This window comes from Ursus americanus, chromosome 15, assembly GCF_024610735.1.
Source record: "Ursus americanus isolate L20-20 chromosome 15, mUrsAme1.1.p, whole genome shotgun sequence".
In the NCBI taxonomy this organism is placed as follows: Eukaryota; Metazoa; Chordata; class Mammalia; order Carnivora; family Ursidae; genus Ursus; species Ursus americanus.
Window position 1 is genome coordinate 36,623,894 of NC_142141.1, and position 26,080 is coordinate 36,649,973.

The window sequence follows — 26,080 nt, forward strand, 5'->3', positions numbered from 1 at the left end:
AAGTGTAAGTATGTACGTGTGTATTCTTAATTGGCCTTCCATTAATATTTATTGACCTTTTTCTTGTTATATTGTTACTGTAAAATATTCAGAAGGGATGCCTGGGTGGCTCAGTCGTTAAGTGTCTGCCTTTGGCTGAGATCATGATCCTGTGGTCCTGGGATCAAGGTCCGCATGAGTCCTGCATTGGACTCCTTGCTCAGCGGGGAGCCTGCTTCTTCCTCTTGTGCTACTCCCCCTGCTTCTGCTGTCTCTCTCCCTCTCTGTCAAATAAGTAAAATCTTTTTAAAAAATTAAATAAATAAAATATTCAGAAATTCTCTAACTTTTAAGAACACTCATTATCCATATCTACTTTATACATAACACATATAACCTAATTTCCTCATGTGAGATACACTGTCCTTCTACTCTAGCTCTCAGCTTACCATCTTTTTCCACAATGAAATATTTTTCCAACTATAATGTTGCTCTCTTTCTCACTGCACTCTTTTTGCATATATAGGCTGCAGCAAATAAATTGGCAGCTATAGAATTTCTATTTTAAATAATTTGGAAATGTTACCCACTTTTAATATGTTTGGTTCAAGTAGGGCTTTTTTGAGAGATGAGAAGGGAAAGAAAGGGAAGCTCTTTTAGAAACAGGTCCTAGTTGTACTGAACAGTCCTTTATGTGCAACATTAAGAGATGGTCAGTGCTAAGTAACTGTCATCTACACCTGTCCTTTGAAAGATAGAGGGGAGAAAGGAGTTAATTCTTCCTTCCTCCCTCCTTCCATCCCTTTCTTTTTTTTTAGAAGGGGAAAAATATGGGAGCCATAGCTATATAGAAGGACAGTTTAAGATCTCTGAAAGTAAAAGAAAGCTAGTTTTTTCCTGATTCAAATTGGAATTAATGGGGATATCAAAAGTTAAATTTAATACTGGTTGGTGTAAGAGGTTGCCAACAACTAAATGAATCAGTGTGTTTGTTTTTAATGCCAAGTCACTTTGTAATGTCAAAGAACCAAGTCTGATAGGGGATTAGAAAGGACTGAAGATGGTAACCATGGAGGTGAATACATGCTTGGGGCTTTCTAACACCTGCTAGCCAGCCGCCCAGCAAATAGATTTTGACCACCACTGATGTATGTTCAAGGCATGCAGAAAGGAGTAGTGAACAATGTAAACACCATCTTTGTTCCCAAGAGCTCCCATTCTAGTAGGTATAGACCACAGACACAAACAAGTTCAGGTTCTATAAATATAATAAAAATAGGATAATATAGTACAAAGGGCCTGGTGGGGAAGGAGGGCGAGGAGCTGCTTTAGTTAAGATTGGTCAGAGAAGGGGCGCCTGGGTGGCACAGCGGTTAAGCGTCTGCCTTCGGCTCAGGGCGTGATCCCGGCGTTATGGGATCGAGCCCCACATCAGGCTCCTCTGCTATGAGCCTGGTTCTTCCTCTCCCACTCCCCCTGGTTGTGTTCCCTCTCTCGCTGGCTGTCTCTGTCTCTGTTGAATAAATAAATAAAATCTTAAAAAAAAAAAAAAAGATTGGTCAGAGAAGGCGTCAAATTGTTATGAAAATTGATTCTCAAATGACAAGAATGACAGCTATTAAAGAATTGGAGGAAATGGTCCAAGCTTAGCAATAATATTCTCTGCAGAGCACTGTATCAGATTCAAGTTTATCATGTTTAGGATACAAAAAAGAAAGAGGGGTTGGAGATGGTGAACACTGGAGCAGGTGAAAGGAGAGGAGGTTAAAGGAGTAGGTGAAGGCAGGTGACATAATCTGATTTTTGTTTTTAAGAGGTCACTCAAGTTGCTTTGTGGAGGATCACATATAGTATTAGCCATATTAAGGTAGAGAAGTGAAAATAGGAGGAGTGACAAAGAGCATTTTCCTAGTGTTAGAAGAATCCAAGTTTTAATATACTGAATTAAAGTTTTAAAATAGGAAGTTACTTTTTTGGATGTAAACTTAAGTATTTGTTTCCTTGTTGCCTTAAACTGTAGCTCTCTTTTATTAGAAGTCCTCTAATAGTTTTTTCAAGTTTCGAATGGCCTTTTATGTTCATTTGGTATATACAAAATAGTGCATCATAATTAATATATTTGTATATTGGATCCTTAAGAATTCATATAAATAAAAATAAGGTTTTTTCCCCCCAGCACAGAAATTTCACTTCAGCAGCGACTAGAGTACATTGCTCGAGCCATTCTTAGTGCCAAAAGTTCCACAGCCATTTCATCGATAGCTGCAGATGGTGAATTCCTTCATGAATTGGAAGAAAAAATGGAAGTAAGCGCTAAAGATACTTAGACTTTGCCTGCATTTATTCCATTTTCCCTTCTTCCTTTACTAAGGCATAGGTCAGTAGCAGTCAGTATTAGTAATTCTAGTCTCTTCTGCCTGTATGTATTTATTTTCATATTTAAACATATATCCTTTATTGGGTCACAAGACATTGCTGTAATTAAATTTTTTCTCTGTGGCTTTTTTAAAGGTTTTTTCCCAACTGTTCCAACACAAAGACTATATCACATTTTCCATTTATTCTGGAAGCTAATAAGTAGATTCTGGAAGCTAATGAAGTAGAGTAGGCTAAGCTGCCCTAATTAAGAGACCCAAAAGTGGGGCGCCTGGGTGGCACAGCGGTTAAGCGTCTGCCTTCGGCTCAGGGCGTGATCCCGGCGTTATGGGATCAAGCCCCACATCAGGCTCTTCCGCTATGAGCCTGCTTCTTCCTCTCCCACTCCCCCTGCTTGTGTTGCCTCTCTCGCTGGCTGTCTCTATCTCTGTCGAATAAATAAATAGAATCTTTAAAAAAAAAAAAAAAAAAAAAAAGAGACCCAAAAGTATACAGTGGTCCAAATACAAAAGCTTATTTCTCATTCACAAATATCACATAGAGTGGGTGTCCCTGACTGGCCAGTGGCTTTCTTCCACTTGATTGATTTTAATACCCAAGTTCTATTTTCTGACTCTAATCATTCCCTATGGCCTTATCTTTTTCTTCTGTCAGAGGGAGTAAGAGAAAAAAGAACATGTAAGAAGCACAGTCCCTCTTTTAAAGACCTTAGCCCTGAAGTGACGTACTTTACTTCCACTTGCATTCCTTTAAACAGAACTTAGTCTTATGGCCATATCTCCCTACAGAGGAGGTTGGAAAATACGGTCTAGCCGTTGTCTGGCTACATTCGTGGGAGAGATGGGTGTTAGAGTGGTAGCAAAGTCTCTCAGCCATAGTATACTTCCTGTGAGATCTTTATGTTGTGGTGAAGAGCTGTTAGTTTGTTATGATAGAAGTCTTCATTTGTACATTTTTTTTGTTGTTGTTTATAACATTGTATTAGTTCCAGGTGTACAATGTAATGATTCAGTATGTTTAGATATTGCAAAGTGATCACCATAAGTCTAATTAACATTTATCACCATATACATAATTACAAAATTCTTTTCTTATGATTAAGAACTTTTACAATCTATTTTCTTCAGCAACTTTCAAAATGCAATACAGTGTTATTAACTACAGTCACTATGCTGTTATTTATACATTATTTTTACTTTAACCAACTTAAACTCAGATACTAGGAATAATTCCTTGAAGTACTTGTTGATTTATCATCAAGAACTTAAGACTTGCTTTTTTTTTAATCCAAACTAGGTTGCTAGGATCCAACTTCAGATACAAGAGACACTACAAAGGCAGTATTCCCATCATTCTTCTGTACAGGATGCAATTTCTCAGCTGGATTCTGAACTAATGGACATAACTAAGGTAATAAAAAAGCAAGTTGAATTCCTCTAGCAGTCACCTAATATCTACAAATTCCTTGTTTCTTTTGCATTCTACTTTTGTGTTTCATGAGAAAGATTAATCTATCTCCACAAAATTAAGATAAGCCGTCCTGGGGAGCATGTCGCTGGGCTGACGGATCACTGCTGTGGTATATGACTCTTAGGAAGAGCTAACTTGCTCTTTCCAGGCCGCTTTCTATCAAGAATCTATCAGCCTCACATTGAGCTTCGTTAAAACTCCTGCCATCTATTTTTTGGCCTTGCTTCTTGTCTTGGAAAAGTAACTTATCTTTGCTTATCTCTCCAAGCCTCTCCCACTCTGTACTTCAGAGCAGTTCCTTTTTCAATAATTCTTGGGCCTTTCTCCAAGTGCCATGAAGCACCCTGAGACTTGTGTTTCCATGATTCTTTAAATCCTGGTCTAGACAATGCTAATTATAAAAGACATGTTATTGCAGTATCTCCTTGCCAGCCAAGGGGAAAAGAAAGGGCACACATGTTGAAATCTATTTAAATGTATTTACCAAGCCTTCACCATGCTTAATCTGAGGTTACGACCAACTGCATGTCATCACATCTTTATATCGTATTTTAGGGACTTTGGATAAAATCTTTGATCATTTCTATTTTTCAAGGAGTGCATCATTAATTTCTGACTCGACCTCTGGTTGTATGTATAATGTTGGCATTTTCTCCGACAGCTTTATGGGGAATTTGCTGACCCGTTTAAACTTGCAGAGTGTAAACTTGCAATAATTCATTGTGCTGGTTATTCAGACCCTATATTGGTGCAGACACTTTGGCAAGATATCATAGAGAAAGGTAAGTGCTCACTTACAAATATATTAGCATACATTATTTAGTGACTTGGTAGAGGAATGCAAGCTGCTAGTGGCTTTCATTTATCTAGAGCTCTTGAAAATTGTATATACCTGAGTAGAGGTAAGTGGTGGGTGCATGGATGTGGTAGAATGTGGCAGAGGTGGTCCTCTAGAGAATGACCTCAATTTATATTGGAGAGGACTCTGAGAAAAGGATGTGTCATTTTTTGGTTGTACTTCTTAATAAGGGATTCTGAGACACTTACCTTAGAATCCCATAATCAGTGTCCTGGTAAGACGAAAGTATTTCAGATACTAACAGAAACACAGTATCTGCTCGTTATATTAGAGTATCATTTGTAGGGTATTTTGTACCTTGAAACAGAATAAAATAGCCAATTTAAACGTCTCACATTAAAAACAGTTTGGGTTTCTAATGGCATGTCTTTTTGTTGCAGAATTGAGTGAAAGTGTGGCGTTGAGCTCCTCAGATAGAATGCATGCTCTTAGTCTCAAGGTTGTGCTCCTTGGCAAAATTTATGCTGGCACACCTCGCTTCTTTCCTTTAGGTAAGCAGTAACCTTAAGTGCTGTCATGGGTGTTTTGTTTTGTTTTCTTTTGATGGTTTTCTTCATTGACATGGAAAGATGATGTTCTTCAGAGTGGAATTGTTTCTTTGTTGCTGTTTAGCTCAACAGTTTAATTCTCCCTCTCCAGAAAGAAAGACCTCCAAAGATAGCAGGATTTGTTGATAAATAGTTAGATATGAAACTTTGATCTTGCAAGTTTATATATCTGTCTGGGGATAGTGCTAACAGACCGTAATGATTATATTGTTGGTAACCTTCTATGAGTTTAAAGAGGAAAGAAAAATGGCTGGTGTTTTTCTGCATGGGCAATCTGTGATTGCTTCAACTGCTCTTATTATATTGAGGACATATTTTTCTTTAAAATAACAAATAGTCAAGGCACCTGGGTGGCTCAGTTGGTTGTGCGGCTAACTCTTGATTTCGGCTGAGGTCATGATCTCAGGGTCCTGGGATCGAGCCCTGATTCACATTGGGCTCCCCGCTGAGCAGGGAGTCTGCTGGAAAATTTTCCCTCTCCCTGGGCCCCTCCCGCTGCTCACACTCTTTCTCTCAAATAAATAAATAAATCTTTTCTAAAAATTGCAAATAATTGTGTTAAAAATGCAATTTTTTAACCCCTTAATGAACTGTACTACTATAATTTTTATGTATATGACTCTAATTATTAGCCATTCGCCAATGTATAATGTTTTCTTCAGTTGTAAAATAATAGAATCAGGGTGCCTGAGTGGCTCAGTTGGTTAAGCATCCAACTCTTGATCTCAGCTCAGGCCTTGATCTCAGGGTCATGAGTTCAAGCCCATGTTGGGTGGGCTCCATGCTGGGCTTATAGCCTACTTAAAAAAATAAAAGAATAGATTCAACATAAATACATCCGTAAAGTAGGATGTTAAGCACTACGGTCTTTGAAAAATGTTGAGAACCAGGAAAATGGTCACAACATAACATTAAATTGTTTGTTTATTTAATGAGGTTAGAGACTTTTTTATAGACCATCTCTGATTTACGACTTATTTCCTGGAAATGGCAAGAAATAAAGTCATTATAATCGTACGCTTTTTTTCTTATAAGTATAGGATTTAAAACTGCCATGCTATTTCATTAATGAGAGAAACAGAATAAAAATTTTAATAATAAAAAGGCCATATTATACATAATTTCTTTTGAGGATATTTCTGCTTCAACTTAGATTTTTAATTTTTGAGCCCAATTAAGTTTAGGGTAAAAGAGGCCTTTTCTTCTTCTCCTTCTCCTCCTCCTCCCCTCCCCCCCCCCCCCCCCCGTCTCCTTCCCCTCCTCTCTCCCCCACTTTCCTCCCCCCCCTTCTTCTTCTTCTTTCCATCTTTCAATGGCAAACAAGCTCCAGGGGGCTTCAAACTAGAACAAGTTTAGAGTTTTTAGAAATTCGATTACATATGCAAAATTTTTGTATGGTAGATTCTAGGGAAGTTGTAGGTTTAGTCAGTGGCAGTCTTTTCAGTGATTCTTCTTGCCCATGGATTTCACATTGGTCAGTCTCAGGTTTTGAGTATCATAAATATGAATGTGATCAGTACTATTATGATCTTATTTATGATATGACAAGTAGTAAAAAGTGAGAATGGGGCCAAAATTAGAACGATCAAAATAAATAACTTACACATCTAAGGGGGTGAGGCACTTAAAAAACACATTTAATATTTCTAAATTTATTTCTTTTCTGAAAAGCTGTTAAATTGAGGATATAATAAGAAATATCAATGGGTCCTCTCCAATAGTGGGATTGTGAGTGGTCTCTATTTCTTGTACCTTTTTGTATTTTCCTAACTCACCAAAATGTAATTTTTTCCCTAATAGCTTTAAATCGTATAGCATATTCATAGTTGTGCAACAATCACCACAATTAAATTTAGACCATTTTCATCACCCCCAGAAAGAAATCATGTACCTATTAGCAGTCACTCCCTGTTCCTTCCCACTCTCCAGCCCTAGGCAATCACTAATGTACTTTATATCTCTGTATATTTGCCTATTCTGATATATAACTTATTTATGTAAAAAAAATTTTTTTGAAAATTGGTTTTTGGTTTTTTGGTTTTTTTTTTTTTAAGATTTTACCTATTTATTTTAGAGCGAGAGATAGCGACAGAGAGCACGAGCAGGGGGCAGGGAGAGGGAGAAGCAGACTTCCAGCTGAGCAGGGAGCCTGATGCAGGGCTCAATCCCAGGACCCAGAGATCACGACCTGAGCTGAAGGCAAGCGCTTAACTGACTGAGCCACCCAGGCACCCCACTGGTTTTCTTTTTTTTAAGATTTTATTTATTTATTTGAGAGAGAGAGCACAAGCAGAGGGGAGGGGCAGAGGGAGAAGCAGACTCCCCTCTGAGCAGGGAGCCCCAGGCGGGACTCTCAATCCCAGGACCCTGAGATCATGACCTGAACTGAGGGTAGCCGTTTAACCAGCTGAGCCACCCAGGCTCCCCAATTCTGTAACAATAAAAGAGTAATTATGTAAGGTGAAGAACCTGTTAACAAACCTTACTGGAGTGAACACTTCACAATATATGTATGTATCACATCATCATGTTATAGACTTTAAACTTACACAATGTGTGGCTATTTTTTCTCAATAAGCTGAGGAGGGGAGAGGTAACAATTCTAATTTCTGATCTTTTTCCCTCTCCAGATTTTATTGTGCAGTTTTTAGAGCAGCAAGTTTGTACTTTGAACTGGGATGTAGGTTTTGTAATACAGACAATGAATGAAATTGGAGTGCCATTACCTAGACTACTAGAAGTATATGATCACTTGTTCAAGTCACGGGTAAGGAAAATATTAAAGAAAATTAATTTATTTAGTTAAAGTTAAACTTTTTGTAGAGAGAAGGACACTATTTTGATATGTTTATAATATCTCGTCATCTGATAAAATGACATCAGAAATTTGCTTCATTGGTTGAATATAAGAAATTATCATATTTTAGACTTTTAAAATTGATAATGAGTTGCTTTGCTGTATATCATGATAAAAATCAAATATTTTTTAGTAAACATACTTGCTTTACTCCTGGTGGAATAGGCTAAACCCATTTCCTTAAGAATCACCATTTGCTTTACAAGAACAAAATAATAGTGTATTTATTCCCTGTAACTTCATCTGAAATATCAGTGGTCAGATCTTCCTCACCACAAGAAAAAAACTTTGTAAATATGATGGTGATGCATGGTAACTAGACTTAATATGGTGATCCTTTCCCATACTGATTTGTTATTATATACAAATAACAAATCATTGTGTTGTACACTTGAAAATGATATGTGTCAGTTATACCTTAATTTAAAAAAAATCTTTCTTATATTGAACCTTATTAGACTATATATTTTATAATTTTTATCGTAAGATAAAAGATCCAAATGAAACTTTGTTGACCTATATCATGTCTTTTATGGTAGCACCATCAAAACATTTATGTAGTGCTTTACAAGGCACTTTTGTATATCTCATTTAAGCCTCAAAATGAGCCTATGATAGGAAATGAGCATCTGACAAGGGCAGAGATTTTAAATAAATAACCTGCTCAAGTCACATGGCTAATAACTGGTAAAGCCAGAATGAGAATTAAGATTCTTTGCTGGTTTAGTCTTTTATTTACAGTAACAGACTAAGTCTACATAGGTTTAAAGTAAAAAGGGTATCACAGCTGACAAGAAGAAAATAAAAAAATAAGTAAAATAAATAAAATAAGCATTTAATATTATGTGGTTACTAAGTTATTTATCTGGTCATGGTTAATATTTGAACATCATTGAAAATTGCATTGTGATGTTATTTAGAAAAAATAACTCACTTTATAGAGTGTGTAAATTTCCTGTTTAGGAACCTGTGTTTCCCCTTGACAGGGGTGAGGTGGTATCTCATTGTGGTTTTGATTTGTATTTCCCTGATGATGAGTGATGTTGAGCATTTTTTCAAGTGTCTGTTAGCCATTCATATGTCTTCTTGGAGAAATGTCTTTTCATGTCTTCTGCCCATTTCTTAACTGGATTATTTGTTTTGGGGTGTTGATTTTGAGAAGTTCTTTATACATTTTAGATACTAACTCTTTGTCGGATAAGTCCTTTACAAATATCTTTTCCCATTCCATTGGTTGCCTTTTAGTTTTGTTGACTGTTTCCTTTGCTGTGCAGAAGCTTTTTATCTTGATGAAATCCCAGTGGTTCATTTTTGCTTTTCTTTCCCTTGCTCCTGGAGGCATGTCTAGTAAGAAGTTGCTGCGGCCAAGGTCGAAGAGATTGTTGCCTGTGTTCTTCTCTAAGATTTTGATGGACTCCTGTCTCACATTTCAGTCTTTCATCAATTTTGAATTTATTTTTTTGTATGGTGTAAGAAAGTGGTCCAGTTTCATTCTTCTGCATGTAGCTGTCCAGTTTTCCAACACCATTTGTTGAAGAGACTTTTTTCCCATTGGATATTTTCTCCTGAATTGTTGAAGATTAGTTGACCATATAGTTGTGGGTCCATTTCTGGGCATTCTGTTCTGTTACATTGATTTAAGCATCTGTTTTTGTGGCCGTATCATACCGTCTTCTTGATTACAACTTTGTAATACAGCTTGAAGTCCAGAATTGTGATGCCGCCAGCTTTGGTTTTCTTTTTCAATATTACTTTGGCTGTTTGGGGTCTTTTCTAGTTCCATACGAATTTTAGGATTGCTTGTTCTGGCTCTATGAAAATTGCTGGTGTTATTTTGATAGGGATTGCATCGAATGTGTAGGTTGCTTGGGTAATATAGACAGTTTAACAATATTTGTTCTTTCATTCCATGAGCATGGAATGTTTTTCCATTTCTTTGTATCATCTTCAGTTTCTTTCATAAGAGTTCTCTAGTCTTCAGAGTACAGATCTTTTACCTCTTTGGTTAGATTTGTTCCTAGATATCTTATGGTACAATTGTAAATGGGATCGATTGGTACAATTGTAAATGGGATCGATTCCTTGATTTCTCTTTCTGCTGCTTCATTGTTAGTGTATAGAAATGCAACAGACTTCTGTGCATTGATTTTATATCCTGCAACTTTGCTGAATTCCTGTACCAGTTCTAGCAATTTTTTGGTGGAGTCTTTTGGGTTTTCTACGTAGAGTATCATGTCATCTGTGAGTAGTGAAAGTTTGGCTTCTTCCTTGCTGATTCAGATGCCTTTTATTTCTTTTTGTTGTCTGATTACTGAGGCTAGGACTTCCAGTTCTATGTTGAACAACAGTGGTGAGAGTAGACATCCCTGTCTTGTTCCTAACCATAGAGGAAAAGCTCTGTTTTTTTCCCCATTGAGGATGATATTACCTGTGGGTTTTTATATATGGTCTTTATAATGTTGCGGTATGCTCCTTCTACCCCTACTTTCTTGAGGGCTTTTATCAAGAAAGGATGCTATATTTAGTCAGGTGCTATTTCTGCATGTATTGAGAGCATCATATGGTTCTTATCCTTTCTTTTTATTGATGTGGTGTAACACAGTGATTGATACGTGGGTATTGAACCACCCCTGCAGCCCAGGAATAAATCCCACTTGGTTGTGGTGAATAATCTTTTCAACGAAATGTTGGATCTCATTAGCTAGTATTTTGCTGAGAATTGTTTTTTTAAGATTTATTTATTTGAGAGAGGGAGAGTGCGTGTGGGGAGGGGGGCTGAGGGAGAGAGAGAATCCTCATGCCCACTCCCCGCTGAGCCCAATGCAGGGCTTGATCCCAGGACCCTGAGATCAAAATCAAGAGTTGGCTGCTTAATTGACTGAGTCACCCAGGAGCCCCTTGTTGAGAATTTTGCATTCATGTTCATCAGGGATATTGGTAATTCTCCTTTTTAAAAAATTTATTTTAGAGCGCACAAGCAGAGTGAGGGGCAGAGGGGGAGGGAGAGGGACAAGCAGATTCTGTGCCGAGCATGGAGCCCAACGCGGGGCTCAGTCTCACAACCCTGAGATCATGACCTGAGCAGAAAACAAGAGTCCAACACTCCACTGATTGAGCCATCCAGGAGCCCGCTGTAATTCTCCTTTTTAGTGGAGTCTTTGGTTTTGGAATCAAGGTAATGCGGGCTTCATCGAATGAGTTTAGAAGCTTTCCTTCCATTTCTATTTTTTGGAACAGTTTCAGAAGAATAGGTATTCTTTTTTAAATGTTTAGTAGAATTCCCCTGGGAAGCCATCCATCCCTGGCCTCTTGTTTGTTGGGAGATTTTTAATTACTGATTTAATTTCCTTGCTGATTATGGATCTATTCAAATTTTCTGTTTCTTCCTGTTTCAGTTTTGGTAGTTTATATGTTTCTAAGAACGTATCCATTTCTTCCAGATTGCCTAATTTATTGGGATATAATTGCTCATAATATTCTCTTATAATTGTATTTCTACAGTGTTGGTTGTGATCTCTTTCATTCATGATTTTATTTGGGTCCTTTCTGTTTTCTTTTTGGTAAGTCTCACTAGGGGGTTATCAATTTTATAAATTCTTTCAAAGAACCAGCTCCTAGTTTCGTTGATCTTTTTTCGTTTTCTATATCATTTATTTCTGCTCCTAGCTTTATTATTACCCTTCTGCTGCTGGCTTTAGGCTTCATTTGCTGTTCCTTTTCTAGCTCCTTTACGTGTAAGCTTAGGTTGTGTATTTGAGAATTTTCTTGCTTCTTGTGGTAGGCCTGTACTGCTATGTATTTCCCTGTAATGACTGCTTTTGCTGCATCCCAAAGGTTTTGGACCATCATGTTTTCATTTTCAATTGCCTTCATGTATTTTTTTATTTCTTCTTTAATTTCCTGGCTAATCGGTTCATTCTTTAGTAGGATGTTCTTTTTTTTTTTTAAGATTTTATTTATTTGAGAGAGAGAGGGGAGAGAGAGAGAGAGTGCGCGTGCACACATAAAGGAGGGAGGGATAGAGGGAGATGGAGAAGCAGGCTCCCTGCAGAGCAGGGAGCCTCCCCGACGCAGGGCTCTATCCCAGGACCCCAGGATCATGACCGAAGCCGAAGGCAGACACTTAACTGAATGAACACCCAGGCACCCCTAGTAGGATGTTCTTTAACCTCTGTGTATTTGTTGTCATTCCAAATTTTTTCTTGTGGTTGACTTCAAGTTTCATAGCATTGTAGTCTGAAAATATGCATGGTATGATCTCAATCTTTTTGTACTTTTCGAGGCCTGATATATGACCCATATGTAATCTGTGCTGGAGAATCTTCCATGTGCACTCGAAGAGAATCTGTATTCTACTGTTTTAGGATGAAATGCTCTGAATATATCTGTTAAGTCCATCTGGTCCAGGGTGACATTCAGAGCCCTTATTTCCTTGTTGATCTTCTGCGTAGATGATTGTCCATTGCTGCAAGTGGGGTGTTAAAAGTCCCCTACTATTACTGTATTATTCACAACGAGTTTCTTTAAGTTTGTTATTAATTGGTTTATATATTTGGCTGTTCCCGAATTAGGGGCATAAATATTTACAATTGTTAGATCTTCTTGTTGGATAGACTCCTTTATTATTATTTAGTGCCCTTCATCCTGTCTTATTACAGTCTTTGGTTTAAAATCTAGTTTGTCAGGATGCTTGGGTGGGCTCAGTCAGTTAAGCATTTGCCTTTGGCTCAGTTCATAATCCCAGGGTCCTTGGGATGGGGTCCCACATAGGGCTCTCTGCTCAGTGGGGAGCCTAGTTCTCCCTCTGCCTGCAGCTCCCCCGCTTCTGCGGGCTCTCTGTCTCTCTTTGACAAATAAGTAAATAATAATAAAAATCTAGAAATAAAATCTAGTTTGTCTGATATAGGTATGGCTACTCCAGCTTTTTTTTTTTTTTTTGATGTCCGTTTGCATGATTGTGGTTCTCTACCCCCTCACTTTCAATCTGCAGGTGTCTGTAGGTCTAAAATGAGTCTTGTAAGTGGCATATTGATGGGTCTTTTTTTTTTTTAATCTATTTTGATACCCCGTGTCTTTTGATTGGAGTATTTAGTCCATTTACATTCAGAGTAATAATTGATAGATATGAATTTAGTGCCACTGTATTACCTGTAAAGTCACTGTTGCTATAGATTGTCTCAGCTCCTTTCTTTTTTTCTTTTTTTAAAGATTTTATTTATTTATTCGACAGAGATAGAGACAGCCAGCGAGAGAGGGAACACAAGCAGGGGGAGTGGGAGAGGAAGAAGCAGGCTCCCAGCAGAGGAGCCTGATGTGGGGCTCGATCCCACAACGCCGGGATCACGCCCTGAGCCGAAGGCAGACGCTTAACCACTGTGCCACCCAGGCGCCCCTCAGCTCCTTTCTACTCTTTGTTGCTTTTGGTCTCTCTTTCCTGCTCAATGGGTCAGTCCCCTTTGATATTTCTTGCAGACCTGGTTTAGTGTTCATGGACTCCTTTAGTTTTTGCTTGTCTTGAAAACTCTTTTATTTCTTCTATTCTGAATGACAACCTTGCTGGATATAGTATTCTTAGCTGCTTATTTTTCCTATTCACAGCACATTGAATATATCATGCCACTTCTTTCTGGCCTGCCAGGTTTCAGTGGACAGGTCTGCTGCTAACCTTATGTGTCTACCCTTCCTTCCCCAGATTAGGGAAGTTCTCAGCTATAATTTGTTCAAATACACCTGCCCCCTTTTCCCACTCTTCTGGGACTCCTATGATATAGATATTGGTTCACCTTATGGATTTGCTGAGTTCCCTAAGTCTGCCTTCATGATCTAATAGTTTCCTTCTTTTTAGCTTCATTATTTTCCATAATTTTATCTTCTGTATCACCTATTCTCTTCTCTGCTTTTTCAGTCCTCATTGTGATTATACCCAATTGGTTTTGCATCTCAGTTATAGCATTTTTAAAATTTCAGCCTGACTAGATTCTAGTCTTTTTATTTCCACAACAAGGGTTTCTCTAGTGCCTTCTATGCTTTTTTTCAAGTCCAGCTAATAGTCTTCTGACTTGTTCTAAAATCTTATTCAGATATATTGCTTATATCTGTTTTGAACAAGTCTCTGGCTGTGATTTCTTATTGACCTTTCTTTTGGAGAGAATTCCTCTATCTTGTCATTTTGGGTAAGTTTCTGTCTTTTGCGTGTTTTGAAAGCTTGTTATGTTTCCTGCATCTGAGAGTAATGCTATATTTAAAAGGTGTCAGTGGTGCTTGGGTGGCTCAGTTGGTTAAGTGTCCAACTTGATTTTGGCTCAGGTTATGACCTCAGGGTCATGAGATTGAGCCTCATGTCAGGCTTCACGCTGGGCCTGGAGCCTGCTTAAGATTCTCTCTCCCTCTCCTTTTGCCCCTCCCCATCTCTCTCTTTCCCTTTCTTTTAAAAAGGAAAAAAAAAGTGGAGGAGTCATACATTGTGCAGGGCCTGGCATTTCAGGAAGTGTTTCTGGTGTATGCTGTGTGCACTCTGCTGTTGTGTTTTGGCTGCTCTTTCCCACTGATTAGTCCTCTGCAGAGCTTGCTCCTTCTTGCCGTGAGGAGTGTTTGGACCTTTTAACTAGGTGTGCTTTGATTTGTTTGTTAGCCTAGAAAAATAGCCTGATCGGGGGGAAAAAAAAAAAAAAGGACCAAAAAAACCCAAACAGACAATCAAAAAACTGTGAGCCTGATTCCAAGGAAAAAGAAAGGTTGGGGGAAGAAGGAAGTCTGATCCCCCAAAAAAGAGAAAAGGAAATGAAGAAACAAACTAACAATCAAAGTAAAAACTCTAAGTCTGTTTCTAAAGGGAAAAAAAAAAAAAGTAAAGCCTGGTCCTAGTTCCACCAGTACTGCAGGTGATGCTTCGAAGCACTCTGTGATCGTTAGACTTGGTGCAGGGGTGCATCCCATGCTAATCTTCTGGGGGAGAGGCCTATCACACTGGCTCAGAGTCAGACCATTCCCAGTAAATAAGTACTTCCCAGGCACAGGGGGGACGGGGTTTGATGTAAGCAGCACCCACCTCCACTGGGGCCACTATGTTGATCTCTGAAGTTTCCTTGTGTTGGTAGCAAGGGGGGAAAATAGTGCCACCCCACTCTCTCCTCCCTGAACAGGGCATCTCACACCCCATGCTGTTCAGGAAGCCCTCACAGAATAGTGAGAGCCATCAACGCACCCAGTGCCACAGTGCTTCTGCGTTAAATGCTTATTTTAATATCGGGAAATTTTGCCTGGGACCTGATGACTGGTTTAACTAATAACATAATTGGTTGAAAAATCAGTTGACACAGTTTGCTTTACAACTCATGATGTATATTTTCTTTATAGGATCCATTCTGGAACAGAATGAAGAAGCCACTGCACCTTTTAGATTGTATACATGTACTATTGGCAAGATATGTTGAGAATCCTAGCCAGGTTTTAAATTGTGAGAGGTAACTATGAATTAGATATTGTATTACAGCAAAAGCTTAAATGTTTCTAATAAGTATCTGAGCAACAGAGTTATAATGGGGGGAAGATATGGAGATTAACTATTTGAATGATATCAGCATGTATAAAAGGTTAGAATTTTTTCCATTTTTCAACCCCTGTCCTGAATCCTTCCTGTAGGTAAGTGATGTAATTTATGAATTACTTCTAAACTCCTGCTTTGAATTAGTGATCTAGGGCAGTTCAGTTATGTCTTTGTGAGATTACTGGCCATTTCAAGGTATATTTGTTTGAAAAGATCAAAAGAATGTAAATAATATTAATTTAAGGAGTTATCCTTATTGCCTCCTTCCCATTATAATAATCTTCCAGAGGAACATGGTGGTCATGTGGTAATTTACCTCATCCCTGCATTTCTTGTCTGTTTTCAGTTATTTACCATTTACTTAATCATATGATCCTTTCTCTTGCTGGGACTACAGTAAAGTTAGCAAAAGTTGGAAAGAAGTCTTACAGGAGGAAATGTTTCTAAATGTATCAGTAATTGATCCTGGTATCTTTTCCTTTACAGGAGAAGATTTACAAATCTGTGCCTGGATGCCATTTGTGGTTATCTGGTTGAGCTTCAGTCTATGAGCTCTTCAGTTGCAGTACAAGCCATCACGGGAAATTTTAAATCTCTTCAGGCTAAACTAGAACGGCTTCATTAATTATTGTAATGTATTGTCGTCCATGCATTTTAATCTGTAAAATAAAAGCTCAGCTGGGTCCAGATATCAGGTGCTCTAAATCTAAGAATTTAAGAACAATTTTAATAGAAATGTGTTTTTAATAAGTGGCTAATATCTACAAACAGTACATTTGCCAGTTCAATTATTTTTTATTTTGTTTTTTAATAATCAGGTTAAAAAAATAAGTGAAATAAGATTACTTATGAGCTTAATACAAAGATAAAAAACATTTAGAAATTCTTATTTTTAATTTAATGAAGGCAGAAATTTTGAATTTACACTATTCATTTTCAAGTTAGTCCAAGGATATTGATATCAAAACTTAAGTAGGCTAGCTGAGCAAGTCCCATAACACTGGATTCTACAACAATCCTAATATAGGCAAATAAACATTTTCTCTTAAAAAGTTATTTAGGTTCGGGTTTGTCTTTGGAAAGAAATTTCTTCCAGCTACTAATTTTGTCATTTGTAATTCTTAAAGATTAATATATACTTGACTATGTTTTGAGCAGGTGGCAAACGTGTAACTAATATTCTATGTCCTAAAAACCTATGGAAGGAGATAACTGTTTTCCATTTAGTGTCTACCTACTAGTCCTTGTGACTGATTACCGACTATGTTAGAGCAGCGGTTCTCAAAGTGTGTGCACCAAACCAGCATATAAGCATCATCTGGGAATTTGCTCCCTGTTTGATTCTTTTTCCTCCCAGTCGATAACCACAACAAATGAGTTTTACGCAAGACACAATATATAAAGTAAAATTGTTAGTAATGTAGTTTTTAGTCTTCAACAAATTGGAATAACTAAACCAAGTTCCCCAAAGTCATGGCAACAACAAGGAAGGAGAACAGAGTGGGAATCACCAGGACTAACAAAAAAGCAAGGACATGGACTTCTTTCCTCTCACCTTTTATGCCATCAAGAGTAATTACCTTCTTATTGTCAATGAAGCATGTTATCTAGCAATTTTTATAGTACATTTTGAAAATAGTTTTTCTTCCCTCCTTTTTTCCCAAGATCATGGGTTGAACTTTTCATATTTATTCTCTTAGAATTTAGCTCCCTTTTTCCTATAATCTAATTCATAATATTTAATAGACTATCAAACTGTCACTCAGTAGGCACCACTACCTCTCATATTTTTCAGCTTTCAGTTCCTTAAGTTTAGTTTTTTTGAATATGTAAAATGAATGTAAGTTATGCATTGTTAATTCTATAAACTTAAAATTATGTTAACGTCTACTTAAAATGAAAGTCTTGCTTAAATGTTATTTAGCCGTGACTCCATTCTGCTATATATATGTATTTTTTAAACCCATTTACACACAAGCATATTAATATATATGTTAAAGATACTCAACTCACAATATTGAAGCTACATCTTTCCAAAGGACTATAAGCCAGCATGGCTAAAGGGTCCTTCGGAGTCAGAACAGGTTCCTTTTATCACAGAGCACTTGTGAGAGGGTTTAACAGTTCCAGCTGCACAGCAAATGTTTTCCGTACCCTTGGGAGGGTGAGATCCCTAAGAGAAACAAGGTCCCCTCCTTTTTAGCTCTCTAGAACAGTGTTTCTAAAACTTGTAATTATAAGAATCACCTGGATAACCTGCTAAAACAGATGTGCCACCTCTAATGTGATGCTGCTACTGGCGGTCAGTGGATCAAGCTTGGAGTAGCATTGTTCTAGCACATTTATCCACTGTATTAATATGTCTTGTACGTGGTGTTTATTCAACACATTATTTCTTTATAGTGACTATTAAACATATATAGGCAACAAGAAATAAGTTGAACATTATTTATGAAACAGTGCATTCATTGTAGGCAATGACGAGTCACCGAAGATCTTGATTGTGACATATTTTTTTTAGGTAGATCATTTTCATTTGGCAAAATGGTCAGGAAAAGAGAGAAAAATCTATTTTGAGTAACTGTGCGAAGTATGGGATATTGACCCTGAAATGCATGTGATGTATGTTCAACATTTCTTTAGTTACAATATATGTAACTTACTAGTGACTTTTTCATTGAACCAGCTTCTCTGCTGATCACATGCATTTCCTCCACATTTATGTTATATAGTTAATTTCAATCTCAGGATTCACAGATTGCTCATTCTCTTCCTCAGGATACTTCCCACCTCTTTTTTCCTCTTATTCGTGAGAGGAAAAATTATGCTAGTGATACAGTTGTATCAAGAAAATGAAGAACAGGAATATTGAATGTAAAGGTCTTGAAAGGGCACATAATTTTCTTTCATTTTCTATCAGTTTCTTCATTTAAATTCTCTTAATAATAAAACTTTTTTTCCAGAATATTTTGGAGTCTTCTAGTAAATCATTTAAACTCTTCAAACTTTCATTTTCCTAAGAAACAAATTTTTGGGGATGCCTGGGTTGCTCAGTGAAGCACCTGCCTTTGGCTCAGGTCATGATACCAGGGTTCTGGAATCGAGCCCTGCATTGGTCTCCCTGCTCAGCGAGGAGCCTGCTTCTCCCTTGCCCTTTGCCACTCCCTCTCTCTCACTCTCACTGTCTCTCAAATAAATAAATAAATAAAATCTTCTAAAAAAATTTTTTCTGCATAAGATTAAAGCTAAATGATAAGACTTTTTAAAAAAGAATTTATTTTTTTTTGAGAGAGAGAAAGCAGGAGAGGGAGGAGGGTCAGAGGGAGAAGCAGACTCCCCGCTGAGCAGAGAGCCCAACACAGGACTTGATCCTGAGACTCTGGGATCATGAACTGAGCCGACAGCAGACACAACCGACTGAGCCACTCGGGCCCCCCCAAATAAGGCTTTTAAATCCAAAAGTTGATAAGAACTAATGTAATCTATTTTTATTCAGTTTTTTCTGCACTTCAAATATTAGAGTAGTTTAACAATACTATTATTTTTTACTCTTTTTCATTGCAAGTAAACATCATTTCTAAATTGCATTATGACATTTTTGAAATTAAAAATTTGTTTTAAAACTCTCAGTTATGCTTCTTGCATTTAGGAAGCTCCTGTCAGCTGAAGACTGTAACTCTTTTTAAGATGAATCAGTTTACCATGCGGGAGTTAGGAGTATCATATCTCCAGCCCACACCTGAGCTTCTGCCTGTGTAATGAACATTTTCACTTAGATGACCTCCAAAGCTTTTCAGTCCAAATGGACCAGATCTGTGTTCATTCCTCTCTCCCTGCAATCTACCCACTCCTTCCTCCTCTATTTTCTTTAATTTTCTCCTTTTTTTTTTTTTAAAGTAAGCTTTACACACAACATGGGGCTTGAACTCATGACCCTGAGATCAAGAGTTGCATGCTCTACCAATTGAACCAGCCAGGTGCCCCCCTCCTCCTCTGTTTTTCTACTTCAGTCTTTATTATCTGAAATCTCAACTCCAAAATATGGGTATTATTTTTAAATTCTTCCCTCCTTCCACATACAGTCACCATTTCATGGCTTCTCCCCAACCCTGTAAAGCAGGTTGTTAAATATTTACCAACATACCACTGCCTTAAGTCCTACGTGGCCCAGTTAGTTAGCTGAGGTAGGGCAATGTGGGAGGACAGGCTTATGTACTACTCATCTGGCTGCTAAGATCCCGTTCTCAAGGAGTCTGCTACGTCAGCACCCACAGGATGCCTTGTACTTACAATCTGCATCAAGAAGCTCACTTTACACTTCCTGAATGAGTCCTCCGTTTATTCCATGTGATGGAAGCTGAGCCCGAACCTGGGAACCGGGAGATTTTAAGAAGACTGTGCTTTGGAGCAGCAGCCTTCCACTCCGGCCACTATGAGGGCAGCTTCGCATTTTGACCACATTTTTGCATTAGCTGATAACCTTTTAGGGATATGAGAAGCCTCATCAGAACATCTGAGAAAATGATACTTTTCATCCTCAGATTAATCGAATAGTTTGTCCTCTTAGTCCCCTTAAAAATGAAGAAAAAAAAAACCCAAACCTGAACTCATGATTTTTCTCCCCTTTTTATCAAAATCCTACGTCCTTTAAAGGTGAATCTGTTTGGGCTCTGATAGATCTCTTTTTTGTTTAGTCAAGCAGAATTTTATTTTTGTTTAAATGGTAGCTTTCAGGGGCACCTGGGTGGCTCAGTTGGTTAAGCATCTGCCTTTGGCTCAAGTCATGATCCCAGGGTCCTGGGATTGAGCCCCACATTGGGGCTCCGTGGGGAGCCTGCTTCTCCCTCTCCCTCTACACCCACCCCGTTCGTGTGCACACGTGTGCGTGCCCTCTCTCTTTCAAATAAATATTTTTTTAAAAACTAAACAGTAGCTTTCAAAAAAATAAATGATAGCTTTCAATATGTATTTTTTTATTTATTTTTATTTATTTATTTAGGTAATCTCTGCACCCAATGTGGGGCTCAAACTCATCACTCTAAGATCAAGAGTCGCATGCTCTACTGACTGAGCCAGCCAGGCACCCCAATATATGATTTTTTAAAAACTGATTTTGAGGCACCTGGGTGGCTCAAATCAGTTGAGCGTCCGATTCTTGATTTCAGCTCAGGTCATGATCTCAGGATTGTGAGCTTAGACCCTGTGTCAGACTCTGTGCTAGGTGCGAAGCCTGCTTGGGGTTCTCCCTCTCCCTCTCCCTCTGCATGCCCCCCCCCAAACAAAACAAAACAACCCTGATTTTACTTGAAATAACATACAGAATAGCACCCAAATCATAGGATAAGTTTTCTCAAAGTGAACACACTTGTTTACCACTGAGTCAAGATGTAGAGCCTTACCTAAAAGCATGTATATTCTTTCCGATGTCCTGTCTTAATAGCCAAGGAATTGGGGCCGGTCTTACTTTTTGACGTACTTTTTTCCCCTTGACATGGGTTGTCTTTTTCCTTTTGATAGGCTTTCTGAAAGTAGAAATAACAACTCCAGTTTCTCTTTAAACAAGAGGAGAATTTAGGACTTGAAACTAAAAGGGTGCACGTTCCAACAGTACTGTTACACTCATCTAAAGATCAAGAATGAACGGCAGCTTAGTAAACTGTCACAGCATCCCCGCACAGCCCGTCTGTCAAGTCACACAGCTGTTGTGGGTCCCTTTCTGAAGTAGAGCCTCAGAAGAGAAATCAGAGGATGAGTCCCTGTGGCTGAGATGACATATGGGTCCAAAATGCTTGCCACGAGAATTAGTCTTCTGTCTCTGACAACCTGGCAACTCTAACAGATTGCATAATTCAGCTTAATAGTTTCTGTTGAACTGGAAGACGGTCAAAATGGCTTCTGGATTCTTATTCATTGTCTGCCCGAGTACGTGATAAATTGACCCTCCAAATGAAGCAATGGAAGCATACTTAACATATAAAACGGCTGCATTTCGGGTGACAGGGAAAAGCCAGAAGTAGCTATTGCAGCTACAGTCCTGTAACTCACCTTGTCACAGTGATTAGTCTATAAATGACACTTAACTAAAGCCTAACCCAATCAATGCTTATTTATTTATTTTAGTACAAGTGATTGACTCAAAGCAGGTATGTGGCTTAAATTGTTCCAATCAGAGTGAAGCACAGGTTGGGGAACTAGATCTTGTATTTCAGGATGGCGTGGTGTGACAGTGTAGGATCTGAGACATCTGTAGCCTTTTGCTACCATAGCAGAAGTGATACTTTTAAATAATATTTTGGGAAGTAATTTCATATTCTTTAAAATTTGTTGCCTTACATATTATACAGTCAGGGTTCTGAGAAAGAAGCACTAGAAAATGTGTGTGTTTGTGGTGTGTATTTTTGCAGGAATTTGACTTTATGCAATCAAGGGAGCTGTAAGTCTCTGTAAGGCTGTTTCTTTGCATCAGATGTTGGAGCTCGAAGTTCATAGAGCAGGCAGGCAGCAAGGGAGGATGGCTGCAAAGGAGAAGAGGGCAAGGACAGGTTGGACCCTACAAGCATGAACTGGAGCTCTTGAGGATGGCCAAAACCCATGTCAGTTCTTGTTGCTTCTGACCTTGGTGGTATTGGTGTCCTGCAGAAGCTGAGGCCTTCATGGAGCTAAATCCTTACACCTGGCCCAGGAGTTGGAGACTTTGAAAGAGGATCCACGGGAAGTTAGAGCAGCTGCAAAGCCAGCAGATAAGTGACCACATATGTGGGCTACAAGACAGCTACTTCACTTCTGCTTTCGAAATCTCCCATAAGAATCTTCCTTGTGGTCTACTCTAGCTAGAAACGTACCAGGAGGGGATTCAGCCTAGCCAAGCTGACAAAGTACAAAGCTATCATTACTACCCATTCATTGAATCAGTGACATTCACTTCTTATATAGAAGATAGATGCTGGGGTGCCTGGATGGCTCAGTCGGTTAGGCGTTTGCTTTCTGCTCAGGTCATGATCCCAGGGTCCTAGGATGGAGCCAACGTTGAGCTTTCTTCTCAGCTAGGAGCCTGCTTCTCCTTATCCCTCTGCTTGCTGCTCCCTCTGCTTGTGCTTTCTCTCTCTGTCAAATAAATAAATAAAATCTTGAAAAAAAAGAAGATAGATACCACCTAGCTTTTTCACAACAGGTTTGTCACACAAAACACAGGTGTCGTGAAAACCACCGATAAACCTAAGCCAAAATAGGAAAGGAAAGGACTCATATCAACCTTGTCATTGGACACATAGATTCGGGCATGTCTACCACTACTGTTTATCTGATCTACAAATGTGGTGGGATCAACAAAAGAACTATCGAAAAATTTGAGAAGGAGGCTGCTGAGATGGGAAAGGGCTCCTTCAAGTATTCCTAGGTCTTGGATAAACTGAAAGCTGAACGTGAATGTGGTATCACCATCGATATCTCCCTGTGGAAACTTGAGACCAGCAAGTATTATGTGACCATCATTGATGCCCCAGGACACAGAGACTTTATAAAAACACGATTCCAGTCACATCTCAGGCTGACTGTACTGTCCTGATTGTGGCTGCTGATGCTGATGCATTTGGAGCGGGTGTCTCCAAGAATGGGCAGTCCCATGAGCATGCCCTTCCGGCTTACACACTGGGTGTAAAACAACTAAAACAGCTAATTGTTGGTATGAACAAAAGGGATTCCACTGAGCCAGAAGAGATAACGAGAAAATCATTAAGGAAGTCAGCACCTATATTAAGAAAATTGGTTACAACCCTGACACAGTAGCATTTGTGCCAATTTCTGGTTGGAATGGAGACAACATGCTGGAGCCAAGTGCTAACTGCCTTGATTCAAGAGATGGAAAGTCACCTCTAGAGATGGGAATGCCACACTGCTTGAAGCTCTGGATTGCATTCTGTCACCAGCTTGTCCAACTGACAAGCCCTTGCATCTCGCTCTCCAGGACGTCTACAATATTGGTGGTATTGGTACTGTTTCTGTGGGCCGAGTGGAGACATGTTCTTAAACCTGGCATGGTGGTCACCTTTGCTCCAGCCAATGTTACAACTGAAGTAAAGTCTGTTGAAATGCACCATGAAACTTTGAGTGAAGCTATTCCTGGGGACAGTGTGGGCTTCATTGTCAAGAATGTATCTGTCGAAGATGTTCATCTTGGCAACGCGGCTGGTGACAGCAAAAATGACCCACCAAGGGAAGCAGCTGACTTCATGGCTCCAGTGATTATCCTGAACCATCCAGGCCAAATCAGTGCTGGATATGCACCTGTGCTGGATTGTCACACAGCTCACATCGCTTGCAAGTTTGCTGAGCTGAAGGAGAAGATAGATTGTCGTTCTGGAAAAAAGCTAGATGGTCCCATGTTCTTGAAATCTAGTGATGCTACCATTGTTGATATGGTTTCTGGCAAGCCTATGTGTGTTGAGAGCTTCTCTGACTATCCTCTTCTGGGTAATTTTGCTGTTCATAACATGAGACAGACAGTTGCTGTGGGTGTCATCGAAGCACTGGACAAGAAGGCAGCTGGAGCTGTCAAAGTCACCAAGTCTGCCCAGAGAGCTCAGAAGGCTAAATGAATATTAGCCCCAATACCAGCCACCACAGTTTTAATCAGTGGTGGAAGAACGGTCTCAGAACTCTTTGTGTCAATTGGCCATCTAAGTTTAATAGTAAAAGACTGGTTAATAATAACAACGCATTGTAAAACCTTCAGAAGGAAAGGAGAATGTTTTGTGAGCACTTGGGGGGTTTTTGTGTGTGTGTGCGTGTGTGTGGCAGTTTTAAGTTATTAGTTTTTAAAATCAGTACTTTTTAATGGAAAGTATTAAAAATCTGTCACAGATGGGGCGCCTGGGTGGCACAGCGGTTAAGCGTCTGCCTTCAGCTCAGGGCGTGATCCTGGCGTTATGGGATCGAGCCCCACATCAGGCTCTTCCGCTATGAGCCTGCTTCTTCCTCTCCCACTCCCCCTGCTTGTGTTCCCTCTCTCGCTGGTTGTCTCTATCTCTGTCGAATAAAAAATAAAATTAAAAAAAAAAAGAACATTTAAAAAAAATCTGTCACACAATTTTGAGATCCATTAAAACAAAAGTTCAATGAGAAAAAAAAAGAAGATAGATACCACCTAAAACAAAGTTTTCATTTTCAGTTTCAAGTCCCCAAGTAAAATTACTTGATTCTTTAATGAGACAGCAGTCTAAACAGTTCAGCTTTATTTACAGAGAAAGGAGTTCTCTAAATTTCTTGTTAAATTCCAAATTCAAAACATTAAAGTCTGACTATGGCATTTTGCCATAAGCCACAATGCAGGGCAATCCAAAGAAGACTCAGAATATGTTTAAGAGGAGTACTGTGCAGGCAAGAAGAGGAAGCCCCTCTGGCTTAGTGGAAACAAGGAATCAGATATGCATGTATTTCAAGATCAAATCTCATGAGGATGGGGTGAAGAAGAAAGTTGAAAGCCAAGGCGTTTTTCTCTGTCATTGGAAAAAATTGTCCTTTAGGAGGCCCACCCCCCAATATGGGGGTGATCCCACTAGAATAAAACATAGTAATGTGATAGGGAAAGGGACTGAGCTGCTCTTAGCTCTTAAGTCAAGTTTGAGGCATGTAACTTACATACTCTGGGGAAGTTGAGAGCAAGGGGACCCCCTGAAGAGGCACAGAATGGAAAGAAGAAAGGCTGAGCCTTAGTGGGCAGTGTAGCATCATCACGGGAGAAAGAGGCTAACCCGCTGTACCACAGTAGATACCAATCCAAGAGATTAGGAGCAAACATCAAACATCCTGAAGCAGTGGGTAAGAATATAGAAAACAAAGTTTGAAGCCAAGTACTCTCTCCCCCATTGCCTTTAGGGCACACAACCCCTCTTCCCACTATCACTATGAATCTACCCTATAGATTAAGTAGAATGAGGAGAAGAAAAGCCACAAGATACAGCATTTATTTGAAATTCTTACAAAGAAGAAATGGTAGTACTATTAATGTCAAGATAAAGATTTTTCCCTGCTACACACAGGGGTAAGGGCTCATGAAGAATATTCAATTACAGAAAAAAATTATAAACTACATTTTCTTTGTAAAATGGTAGATTTGCCATCTTCTCACTTTACCACAAAAGAAGCCATCCTGAAGACGAAAGGCAGAGTGACAACAATTAGAGAAAAATAGAACCAAAGCCCTGCCTGATCAAAACTTGCCAGAAACCTGCTGAACCCCTGCATTAATGAGCTAATCATTTATTGTTTGGTTTCTTTTATTGTTAAATCCAGTTTAGGTTCTCTGTTACTTAAGATCTTAAAAATCTTGCTTAAAGATAAGCAATTTAAATCAGCTGGTATATCATAGAGTTTGGAATTAAACATAGGATGTCTAATATCTGAATCTAGACTCCCTTTTATTTTCTTTCAAAAGATTTACTATTTAT

General features: G+C 38.8%; 1 protein-coding gene, 1 long non-coding RNA gene and 1 pseudogene across 3 annotated transcripts in view; 2 read left to right on the forward strand and 1 right to left on the reverse strand.

The window, feature by feature from the left end:
* NUP155 (nucleoporin 155) overlaps positions 1-18,602 on the forward strand; it is a 66,298-nt gene extending 47,696 nt beyond the window's left edge. For both annotated transcript variants that reach the window (XM_045787289.2, XM_087867930.1), the window contains exons 29-35: positions 2,156-2,285; positions 3,652-3,765; positions 4,487-4,607; positions 5,065-5,175; positions 7,863-7,999; positions 15,446-15,552; positions 16,122-18,602. In XM_045787289.2, the coding sequence (XP_045643245.1) occupies positions 2,156-2,285; positions 3,652-3,765; positions 4,487-4,607; positions 5,065-5,175; positions 7,863-7,999; positions 15,446-15,552; positions 16,122-16,260 (859 nt within the window). In that variant the 3' untranslated portion in view covers positions 16,261-18,602. The remainder of the gene's footprint in view (positions 1-2,155; positions 2,286-3,651; positions 3,766-4,486; positions 4,608-5,064; positions 5,176-7,862; positions 8,000-15,445; positions 15,553-16,121) is intronic.
* Positions 1-26,080, reverse strand: part of LOC148108868 (uncharacterized) — a 44,192-nt gene that overhangs the window by 7,816 nt on the left and 10,296 nt on the right. The window contains exon 2 of the long non-coding RNA XR_015726877.1: positions 21,035-22,735. This is a non-coding gene — a long non-coding RNA (uncharacterized LOC148108868). The remainder of the gene's footprint in view (positions 1-21,034; positions 22,736-26,080) is intronic.
* On the forward strand, positions 23,639-24,644 carry LOC148108869 (elongation factor 1-alpha 1 pseudogene; annotated as a pseudogene).